The sequence below is a fragment of the Vulpes vulpes genome, chromosome X, assembly GCF_048418805.1.
Source record: "Vulpes vulpes isolate BD-2025 chromosome X, VulVul3, whole genome shotgun sequence".
NCBI lineage: Eukaryota > Metazoa > Chordata > Mammalia > Carnivora > Canidae > Vulpes > Vulpes vulpes.
In genome coordinates this window covers 81,696,663-81,709,053 of record NC_132796.1, presented here as the reverse complement: position 1 = coordinate 81,709,053, position 12,391 = coordinate 81,696,663, and the positions used below count along the sequence as shown (strand labels likewise).

Below are 12,391 nucleotides of genomic sequence, written 5' to 3'. Positions count from 1 at the left end.
GTGCTGTGTGCTTGGCATACAGTAAGTATTCCACAAATAGCTATGACAAAGAGGGGAACTGACAAAGGAACAGTGATTCCAATTCCTGAATCACTAACATTGGATGGGCCCTATGCTCCCTCATCTCTCTTAGCCTTAATCCTGCCCTTTATACTTTTATTTTATTGTATGTAGGTCCCCACCCTGATGATGGATACCCAGTTCTCTGAGTTCACACCAGACATCACTCCCATCATGCTGGCTGCCCACACCAACAATTATGAGATCATCAAATTGCTTGTCCAAAAACGAGTCACTATTCCACGGCCCCACCAGATTCGCTGCAACTGCGTGGAGTGTGTGTCCAGTTCAGAGGTAGACAGCCTGCGCCATTCCCGCTCCCGGCTGAATATCTATAAGGCTCTAGCAAGCCCCTCGCTCATCGCCTTATCAAGTGAGGACCCCATCCTAACTGCCTTCCGTCTGGGCTGGGAGCTCAAGGAGCTCAGCAAGGTGGAGAATGAGTTCAAGGCTGAGTATGAGGAGCTCTCCCAGCAGTGCAAGCTCTTTGCCAAAGACCTGCTGGACCAAGCTCGGAGCTCCCGGGAACTGGAAATCATCCTCAACCATCGAGATGACCACAGTGAAGAGCTGGACCCTCAGAAGTACCATGACCTGGCCAAGCTGAAGGTGGCAATCAAATACCACCAGAAAGAGGTAAGCTGAGCTTTTTTCTGCTTTCAGGAAATCGTAAGCCCTCCAGGGTCCAGTGCAGCAGAGTAAGAGTCAGCATTTTCTCTCTACCATTTAGCCCTCTTACAAATGAATGGTTCAACAGGCCTCAAAAAACAGTAGGCTTATTTATCTAAGATACATACAGCCTCTGCATATTTTCCTTATGGACAGAGAACTAGGAAAAACACTGACCAACTAATTTGTTGATGGGGAAGTACTCAGTCTTTTTAAAAATGCTTATTCAGCACTTTTCTAGGTGTTTAGGATACAGAAAACAGGCACTGACCCTGCCTTCATGAAGCTTACAAGCTAGTTGTGGACATTAAGTAAATGATCACATTAGTAAATATGTAATTACAAGCAATGTAAGTGATCTAAAGGAGAACTTCTATGAGAACTCATAACAAAAGACCCTACCCTATATACTAGGGCCATGGTAGTTAGTAATCAAGGAGGGCTCATGGTCTGGATGCTTTTGGAAATGAATGATTATTGTGAATAGCATCTTTGATTAAAGGAATCTGAAACACTAAGGTTGTGTTTCATAACTGCAGCTCCCTGGTCCACTTTACATGAATACTTATGTTAAGCTCAAAAATCTCTCTTGAGATGCTTTCAGCATTTTACTAAGATCTTTAAGATGAAATTGTGACAAGGGGTAGAGAATTCAGCGGTTTTCCTTACCTTGCTAAAATGCAGTTCCACCTTTCAGAAGTCTAATGGAGATGACCTCCAGAGACTATTACCCTGAAGAGATGTGACATTTGAGACTGATGGGTAGTTGTGTCTGTCAATACAAATAACTTCCCAAAAAAACTAAAGAGATGTGACATTTGAGACTGTATGGGTAGTTGTATCTGTCAATACAAAACTCTCCCAAATAACTAAAGGAATTAGGGGTTATTTTTTCTTTTTTTACTTTTTTTGTTGTTGTTGTTGGTGGTGGTTGGTTGGTTGGTTAGCTGACTGGCCTTTGAACTAAGGGTTATATGGGCAGAAGAAAAACAAGTTTTAAATATGGATTGGAGGAATAGGGTCCTTGAAAAAATAAGTATATACCCTATAATATGGCTCAGTACCTTTAGTCTATTGAGATAATGCTATCAATACAAGAATTCAGTAATCAACTTTTATGTAAAAAATTATTGTAAAAATCTAGTTGGGTAATAGTGGGTTAATAATGTTCAGAGTTACATAATCCCCTCAGGAATAAAATCTTAACTTTAAATGGAATATAATTTACTATTTCCTGGAAGGCTTTTTCATTGTTGGCTTTAACTCATTACTATTCCTACTAGCACTCCAGTGGACTCCCAAAAAGAATTTAACTTGGTGATTCAAAAATAAAAAAGCTCAGAAGAATGAAACAAAATCTGATTCCAAAGTATGACTTTGACATGGAGTAAAATAGGAAAGCTTTAATCTCTTAGAAAACAGGTGTAAAACTATTGTATAATCTTTCCATGTGACATAGACCCTTGGGCATTGTCATATGGACATTTGTCAGATATTCCTAAAAAGTCCTGATTTCATATATTGTCCCATTTGTCAGATATATCATCCGAAAGTCTTTGAAAATTTTACCACTGTATTTATTCCTTATTACCATTGAAGTTAGGCAGAAAATTTATTATAATTCATTTTACAAACAAGAAAGAACTATATTTCAGAGATTTGTTCAGGATTATCAGATAAAGCCAGAAGTAGAACTTTCAGACTCCTGGTACAATACTGTCTCTGAGTGTACTCTATCTTCTGCTGTGTGGGGTTCTTTTATGCTGGTTTTGTACCTCCAAATTCACCACCAGGTAATTTAAGATGAACACACGTTCTTTGATTTGTGAATGAAAGTTTATTAGTTAAAATCTGTTAAAACACATAGCAATAAAATGGCATGGATCAACAGCAAATAAAGATGATATTCAATTATAATTTAATGACTGACATTGATCATCACATAAAGATGCAATTATGTAGTTGCAACCTCTCATGCACATTAGTCAAACACAGAAGGATAAAGACTTGTGCTTCCTAGTTCATTGCCAGCTCCAACCTATCTCCCTAGGTTTTCACATCTTCAAGTTTGTCTCAGAATGATGAGCCTGTCTCCCCCTTTATCCCTCTGTACCATACAAGAATTGGCTTTGGTGTTAGTCTCAAGAAGGTCCAGAAAAGAGCTAGTTTAAATAATGTACTAGCCACTTTCTCCATTCTCCTGGATTCCAATCAGAGGTATTCAATCAGTGTACTGCTAATTTAATTAACATATCTCCCTCTAATTGGGCTTTTAAGTGCATGACCTGTATTAATCGCCAACCAGCTATTTCTATCAATATCCCAATGGGTTATCCCAATAACCCAATGACTTAGGGTTAGTTAATTTGCATATTACAAAAACAAGGCTTTGTTCATAAACCTGCTTAGGAACTCTATACCATGGCTTTCCACTCTAAATAGCCGCATGACTATTCTATACAACTTACTGCTTTTCTTCTCTCCTGAAAATACTATTCCTTACTCGCTCTTGTTCCTAAGTATTTTATTATGCCTACACTTACTTATCACTATCAACACTATACACACTTAATACAACAACCCATTGTTTGGAGCGGGGTTACACTTGAACAGTTCTTAAACACATATAATCACACAAAGCAAACATTGCAATATATTTTATCTAATCCTGAGGCATCATTATAGTACAATCTTTCCATGTGACCCATGGAACCAGGAGGCTACCCAGCTTCAAACATCTTCCAGTTTTGACACATAGTTGTTTTATAGGCTGCTTCAAGCTTTATCTTGTTTCAAGGTCTGGAGTAGTCACACAGATTTCTCTTGATGTATTTTGATGGCCTGCTTGAGTTAGTTTGCTTGCTTGTGGTTTCTCATTAATATTAACAGTTTTAGTAAGCTCACACTAATCCATTGCAGAATTGCTATAAAGTCTATATTCCAGAGTTCTACCTAGGGGAATAGCCACCCTTCAGTATCTATCATATATGAGGAGCACCAGATCTGTCCATTTACAGTGAAATTGCTCACTAAATAGAATTTGTAACAGACTGATGGTCTCTCCTTGGATGTTTCCTGATTTTGCCGAAGTACTCCTGCTTTGGATTTTATTTTGACACAAAATTATAGCCAATTTCCTAAAGTCCAAATTCCTAGTGGAGAGTTTGTATCTTCCCTGGCTGTTTTCAAACCTTTTTTTTCCCAAACCTTTAATTAAAACGTAGATTCTATCTTTTAACTTTAACCAATTCCTCTGTGATTCTTCTTGGTTGCTACATGTATAGATTTCCTTGTTTAATTGTTATCACAAATCCTCCTTGTAAAACTGCTCCTAATGGAATGGTGGGATAAACCATTTCTTTTTGCTTTCCCAGCACTATATTTTAATTTCACATAGTCCCTTTGTGCTGCATCTCTTATTTGCCATTTTGGACATACTGCGATAGCTAGAGTCCCTTACTCTAGGAAAGTAAGGCTTGATTTGTCCACTTAGTGCAGTAGCCAAGTCCCTCAATCTGATGTCTTGTCTGGCTTGTAATTACCCACAGTAGTTGCTTGATGATCAAACTTTTATTTTTCCTCTTTGTGTCTTTGTGCACCTAAGTGTCCTGGATCCTCATCTCCTCTGTCTTTCCACGTAGCAGTCTATTATGGAACTTTCTCATAGTAACATGTTTGAGTAGCTCCCTAAGTTCCTCTCATTTTCGAAAGGGTCTGTGGTAGCTTTTTTTTTTTTTTTTTTGATACAGCAGTCTCTTTCTGCAATTTGTTACATAATTATCCTGAAATTCAGTGGCAAGACTGACTTATGCTTCTTCTGCTATTGCTCATCCACATTGGATCTCTAATTTTCCCCCACATTTACCTTTAAAAGCAGCTAATTATCCGTGTGTGTAGACCCTGCTTAGGATTAGATACAGCATCTGTCATGTTGGCTAGCTCTGGAGCTCTCTGTATTCAATGTGTTTTTAATCTTTTTGCCAATAATATGCTTTAGGACTCAATGAATTGGGTATAGTCTGTTTTCCACCAGCGTGAATTAACTTCATATCATTTCTTCACAATTTGAATACACCAATTTGTCCTAAATACACTTTAATGCCTTTACCAGTTGTTGCCCATGTTGTAGGACACAAAGGTAATTCTCTAGGAAGGAGGACCATAGTGATCATGGGCTTCTCTGAAGGGTAGCTATTTCTCCAAATGGAAATGAGACTGCTGTACAGCATGGAATGACTACAGGCAGTGAATTTCCCACACATTTATTGGGTCTCTTTCTGTTTTGATATGGGGAGGGAGGTCCTCCAACTATTGCATTTTACCCTTCTGCTATTTGTAGAATTATTGGGGCTAAATATCAGTTCCTATTTTATTCAGATTCATCATTGCTTCCATTTGTCAATAGTTAAGATTTCTATGTCAAAGTGGCAGCAGGTTCACTATAATAAGCCTATCAGCTATTCTTTGTAAATCTAGCTATACCCAAGAAGATATATTTTATCCACTTCTATTTGTGGACCATCACGTCTGAGCCTATGCCATGAGTGTTTGACTCTCCACTGGTGAACACTCCTCATGGGGCTTTGTTTAGATGTTCTAGTACTGGCATACTCATATCATTATATGATTTAATTAGTCCTTTCCATTTGAGGAACAATATTGAAGACTAGTTGCAGTGTGGGTCATCATTTGAGGGAAAAATCCTGCATCGGAACCTCTTGGCCTTGGCCTTTTCAAAGGTATCTTTCTGCAAAAGTTATCTGAAAAGCTTTCTACTGTTTTATTATCCGACAGATGGTGCTTTTTCAAAATTGCTTCCCCTGGTCTCCTATAGCATCCTTTGGTTGACACATCCTCTCCTAAAGGCCTAGTAAGGAGTTACAACTTTTCAAGTAAAAGTGTTCCAAAACTGTCTTGTCAATGTGATGTATTCATTATAATACAATCCTGGGGAATATTCCCCTTTTGGTTTCCATGTGCAGAACAATACCATTGGGTTCTATTATGTGATAGAGTCCATGAGGTCTTCACTCCGCTATTAGATGAGGAGTTTATTTTTTTGGTATTGTTTGCTCCTGTTATTAGTAACCCTAACAGGAGAACAAGGACAGGTAGAGAAAGAACTATATGGCTAACGTTGGAGCTTTTAAAAGAAACATAAAGAAGAAAAGAGATTAGCTTCTACTGGAAGTAAATCTAGTATTGCTTGTTCTATAAGGTATTAGTAATGAAAATATACAGAAGTAGGAGAAAACTCACATTGCTAACATTCAGAAAAGTATGAATCTATTTAAAACAGAAAAATGATCAGTTCTCACATGCTGCTGGGGGCAAATTAAATTTTAACCACTTCTTAAGTCCTCATTTATGCCAGAGAGTACATCTTCATATAAGTCTTCTATGTCTAACATCGCTTGATCTATGTCAAAGATTAAGTCTTCGTCTTCTCTTGGTGTAAGTATTGACTCTAAGTCTGAGAAATCAGAAAGGTCTGGGAGTGAAACTTCTTCAGGAGAAGATGCATCTGCTTCCATCTGTTCTGCTCTATCATTTTGCTCTCTACATGGAATTTGTTCTTGTGAAATCAGTTGTAAAAGCTCTTCAGCTATTCTTATTAACTGGGCTACACAATCAACAAGTCCACCAACCAGTTCGGGGATTGACACAGGCTCCATGCCTCAATGATCTCCTCAGTAGATAAATATTACTGAAAGTTGTAGCAAATGGGCTCTTGGTGATAATGGATCCTGTGGGGCTGATAGTTCCTGGGTTCTATGGTTGGTTTGGCCAAGAAATGAGGCTGTTGATATGATTATGATGATGATCAAGTACAGAATGAGGCCAGTGGTCCCACAGCACTTTTTGATAAAGTTGGTGAACCTCCCACAAAATTTATATATGGCAGTCTTGTTTGTGTTGGTAGTAAACTGCTATTACAACGACCACCAGACAGACTGCTACAGCCAAAAGAGAACGGCAAAGCAGATCTAATAATAGAAAAGAGAAATACAAAGATTAGTATCATTGAGCCTTTATCCATCCTACAGGTTCTGGCTATAGGATAAGGATGAAAGAGTATTCCTAGTTATTCACCCTCCTTTTGATGGTCTTATGAGGATCTCCCACTCATACTCACTTTCCTTCACACTTCTCATTTCTTTATCTCTTCTTAGAGGATTTAAGAACAAAGTGGGCATAGGTTGTCCATCTTTCTTGAACATCTCTATTAAGGGAGTTACATTCACTCAGAGTCTTTCAATTAATTCTGTCTTTATTAGCACCTTTACCTCACTGCCACTTATATCTGGTGCTGCTAAATTCTTTGTGTTTTTAGTCTTCTATTCATTAAGGCTTCCTATTGCCCCTGCAGTTTGGGTAATTTGTGAAACTAAAGTCCCACAGTCTGTCTTTTGCCAAATTTTGGACAATTTCTGTTATAAAATTAGTTCCTGGGTAATTTCCTATTACTGCCAATATTGCATATCTAACAGCTAGTTCCTTCAATATTGTTTAAAGTTACAGATATATTATTCTCAACTGCATGTCTGGTGTGCTCTGCAAATCCTCTTCCTGAGGAAGTTTATACTTCTATAAGACAATATTCTTTGTTTAAAAATCTAAAGATTGGCCCAGTATAATCTACTTCACACATTGGTCTGGTTTCACATGTACCACTCCTCTTAAAAATGAGTTTGTTGAAGATGCAGGTTTTTAGTAATTTGACATGTTTTATGTTGTTTACTTGTTGTTGGTTTGATTCGTACTTTTTTGTTCCTACTCTTTCTCCTCTGCTTACCTACGGCATTCATGTCCATATGCCATGGGGCTGCACGTACCTGTTCTGTGACCTTAAATTGAACTGACAAGGGAGTTGAGTTTGGACTTGGAGTCCCCAAGACTGTAGAGTCTACATTAGTTTTGGGGGTCAAATTGTCTCCACTTTAAATAGATTATTCTTTCTGTTCTGATAAGTTGGTACATGTCCTACCTGAATTGCTACATTTCTTTCATTGATTTTTTTTCTTATCTTCCTCCACCAGATTGTTTTTCCTGCAAGAGACCAGTCTGTAATGTTCCATTTATTATGGTATACATCTCCAGTCCATGGCTAATCAGTTTAGCTATATATCTTTGACCAATTTTTCCTTGGGTACATATATGCACATTGAATTTCTAGCCACCAGTCCTACAAATGGGGCGGGTTTTATTTCTCCAGACTCAGTTGAGCTTCTCCTAGTGGAAAGTATTAGGAAGCAGCCATCCATCTCACTCCTTTAGGGGACTGCCAAATCCATCAATGCCCTGTTTCCAGCAGATCTGACCAGAGTAGGGCCCAGAAAATCATAGGCACTAACTCCAGCTAACTGTACTCCTTAGACCTTTATCAGGGTATAGCAAACCATTGGCCACATGATCTGTGGTTTTTGCATGGAACTTGCTGGTCTCCATGGGGCCAACTTTGACCCACTCAGTTATATACTATCTCTACTTAGCATAAGTTCTTTCAGAACCACACATTTTTTTTAGTCCAAAACCCTGACAGTAGGTGTGAAGTTTGCCTCAAGAAGGGTGACAACCAGGATGACCAGAAGGCATAATTATTATTGGAGGTTACTTCTCATCTGAAATATGGGAGAATGGGCACTGGAGGTTATTTTATTAACTTAAAGAATCTTTGCCTTTTGATTAGAGAAAAAAAGCAGTCTGGTGGAAGGAAATAAGGGAAAGAAATCATTAGAGGAATTTGGCATTAATGTAGAGCATGGATCAACTCATCAGAAAGGAAACACAGAAGAAAGGTTTATATTAAATACTATTAAAGAGTACCATCACATTTTTCAAAGGAAGCAATAATAGACTACTATGGTACCCATAGCCCAAAGGCACAAGAGGAATACACTGACACAAAACAGATTTAACTTCTGGCTTCTCCTTTGGGTTTTTTTTTTTTTTTCTCAGCTCCTCTACCTCCCTCTTGAACTCTGTTATTCCTCCTCTTGATCAACAGACCTCCAGTTATTCATATCTATGTGTTTCATTCTATTTGACTCTCTCTGTATCTCCATCTTCCACTATTCCTTCCCACACCTTTTCTTCCATCTCTCCTTAAACTGAGCAAAATTTCAAAAATAAATTATATTCCACTTATTGAATTGATATTGTATTGATAAAGTTTTACATTAGACAATCTAAATGTAAAAGGCAGAAGAGTAGAACATTGCTGTTTTACAAAGATAAGTGTGGTCACTTTTTACTTATGCAAACTTTGATCTGTTCTCTCTATCACTTGGTCACCTTTAAGGGGAATACATTTCCTGACTTAGCCTTAACTCTATTGACCATTGTGTTAACTAATCCACAGTTCCTAGCTTCAAATCATCTTGGAACCTAGGATCTGGAGGGTATGGAGAAAACAAGGAGGGTGTTGAGAAACTGATAAGTCCTATAGTACTAAGAAAGAGTAAAACTATAGCATCAGCTTATTCCAGTTGCGGTAATTTTTAAAGCAAGCAGCCCCTGACACCTTAGTTTGCCTAAAACGGGTATTTTGGATAGTTTGTGCCCAGCTCCAACTTACCTTAAGGGCCATTTTTAAATATATCTCTTAAGCTTTTTCAGTTTAATTTATATGTATTTTTTATTGACTTCAAATTGGTATGTAACATTAAATTAGTTTCAGGTAGTCAACATAATAATTTGATATTTGCATGTATCACAAAGTGATCACCACAATAAATCTAGTTACCATCCATCACCATACAGCTGACCCCCTTCAGCCTTCTTGCCTACCACCCAATCCCCTTCTTCTCTGATAATCACCAATCTGTTCTCTGTATCTATGAGTTTTGTTTTGTGTATTCATTTGTTTTGTTTTTAGATCTCACATATAAATGAAATCATATAGTATTTGTCTTTCTCTGCCCAACTTATTTCACTTAGCATAATACCCTCTAGATCCATCCGTGTTGTTGCAAATGGCAAGGTCTCTTTTTTTTATGACGGAGGGGTATTCTGTTGTGTATATAAACCACATCTTCTTTTCCATTCACCCACTGATAGATATGTATGTTGCTTCCATATATCTTGGCTATTATATAATGCTGCAATGAACATAGGGTATGTCTATCCTTTCAAATTAGTGTTTTTATTTTCTTCAGATAAATACCCAGAAGTGGAATCACTATATCATATGGTAGTTCTATTTTTAATTTTTTGAGGAAACTCCACATTGTTTTCCATAGTGCCTGCACCAATTTATATTTCCACCAACAGTGTATATGGTTCCTTAAGGGTCTTTTTATTAACTGTTCCCTCTGCCTAGGATCCCTTCCCCTAGGGGGAAAAATGGCTTCTTGCCATTCTGGTCTCAGTTTAAATGTCATCTTCTCAGATTTCTTACCCTCCAACCTAAAAAAGCTCCCCTAACCATCCCTTTCTCATTTATCTGACAAAGAACATGTAACCAGAATATATAAAGAACCCCGCTAATCCCCATGCCCCCCTGCGACGTAGGTATCCCCATATGAAAGCCTGATGGCTCAGTTTAGGTGACTTTTGCAAAATGACAGGCCATCGGTGGGAGGCCGCCATCCACCCACTGCCTGCCTGTGCATGGCCAGGTGGACAGGTGCCCTCAGGCACTGCGGGTCCACGGAAGCTGGGGCGTTCAAGGATACGAAGTGTCAGTGTCTCTGATGTCAGGTGAACAGTCCCGTGTCCACGGACTGGGAGCTGGAGAGGAATCTGTCAATATGCGCAGAGAAGTAGGCTTGGAACAGGGTAGCTCTCGAGGCCTGGGCTTAGGGTGGAGTCTCAGGGGTGATCCTTCTGCACCGTGTGGTTTGGGGAACACTGCTGACTAGGGGATGGGTGGTGAGTGAAGTGGGTGAATGAAGTCAAAAGGTACACACTTTCCACTATAAACTAAATAAGCCACAGGATGTAATGTACAGCATGGTGACTATAGTGAATAATATTGTATTGCATATTTGAAAGTTACTAGGAGAGTAAATCTCAAAAATTATCATAACAAGAAAAAATGTTTTGTAACTACATGTGGTGATGGACGTTAGTGACATTTATTGTGGTGATCATTTTGCAATATATACAAAGATCAAACCATTCTGTTGTATATCTGAAACTAATATACTGTTTTATGTCACTTGTACCTCACTTAAAAAAAACAGGGCCCCTAGAACTCAATGATAAAAAGATAAACCAATTAAAAATGCGCAGAAGATTTGGACAGACATTTCACAAAGGAAGAAAAATAAATAGCTAATAAGCACATGAAAACATATTCAACATCATTAGTCATCAAAGGAATACAAATTAACATCACAATAGGGCACCACAACATACTAACTAAGCTGGCTAAAATTAAAGACTGACAATACCAGATGTTGACAAAGATGTAAAGCAATCAGAATTCTCACACATTGCTGGTGGGAGTATAAAATGGTACAACCTCTTTGAAAATGTCTGGCAGTTTCTTATAAAATGAAGCAAGCATCCACCTGATCCCGCAATTTCACCCTGTGGTATTTAACCAAGAGAAATGAAATTCACAAGAAGACTTTTAGAAGAATGGTTATAACAGCTTTATGCATAATAGCAAAACAAAAAAAGCAGAAAGAGCCCAGCTGTCAATCGAAAGGAGAATGGATAAACAAAATGAAATAAATTCATATAATGTAATACTAATCAGCAAGAAAAAGAAAGTCACTACTGATAGGGACCACAGCATGAATGGATATCAAAAACATTATACTTAATGAAAGAAGCCAGACATGAAAGAATACATACTATAGGATTCCATTCATATGCAACTCTAGAAAATGCAAAATGACCTATGATAGAAAAAAATCAGAGAAGTGGTTGCATCTAGGGGAGCAGAACCGATTGGGAAGAGGCACAATAGAACTTTCTGGGGTGATGGTAATGATTATATTTTAGATAGAGTTTTGTGTTACAAAGGAATATGAATATGCATCTGTCAAAACTCACTAAATAGTACTCGTAAGATTTGTGCATCTCATTGCATGTAAATTTTACTTCTTCCAAAAATGCAACCAAGCATAATCCCCAGCCTCAAGAACTATATATTAGATGAGATGACATGCCCATAAATAATTATTCTAATAAATACTCACATTTGTAGAAGATCTATTGTTTCTGTGAAACTCACTTGTCTTATATTAGGACATTTAATTTTCACACTCTATGAAGTTATAGATAGAATTGAGAATCAGAGAAATTAACAAGCTTGCCCACAGTCACAGGGTAAGTAAAGATGCAAAACTAAAAGTCAGTCCAAGTCTGACTCCTAAAAGTCCTATGCCAGATGGCACCAATTCAGGTGCCTACATAGGAGCAAAATTTGCCTTATTCAGGCCAGAGCTGACAGTTCATTTTGAGCAGGGATAGAACTAGAATGTTAAACTCATTTGCCATCCCTGGCAACTGGATGAATTTCAAATTAACTGTGAGCCCTAAAGCTCACAGCCTGGATGTGGACTGGATGGAGACAGCCTGATCAGTGCCCTCAAGGATCCCCATCATCTGTGAAAGAAATGCTGTGTTCTTTTATCTGCCCTTCCACTGACCTGCTGAATTGGCCCAAACACTCAAACTACTCACCTGTGATGGACCCGAGATGGAT

The 12,391-nt window shown here is 38.1% G+C and overlaps 2 protein-coding genes across 7 annotated transcripts in view; one reads left to right on the top strand and one right to left on the bottom strand.

Moving 5' to 3' along the window:
• TRPC5 (transient receptor potential cation channel subfamily C member 5) overlaps nucleotides 1–12,391 on the top strand; it is a 289,744-nt gene that overhangs the window by 183,836 nt on the left and 93,517 nt on the right. For all 6 annotated transcript variants that reach the window (XM_072743340.1, XM_072743343.1, XM_072743338.1 and 3 more), the window contains one exon: nucleotides 175–696. In XM_072743340.1, the coding sequence (XP_072599441.1) occupies nucleotides 175–696 (522 nt within the window). The remainder of the gene's footprint in view (nucleotides 1–174; nucleotides 697–12,391) is intronic.
• On the bottom strand, nucleotides 6,072–6,479 carry TRPC5OS (TRPC5 opposite strand). The gene has a single exon (XM_026014915.2). The coding sequence runs from the start codon at nucleotides 6,402–6,404 to the stop codon at nucleotides 6,072–6,074; it is 333 nt and encodes a 110-aa protein (XP_025870700.1). The 5' UTR covers nucleotides 6,405–6,479.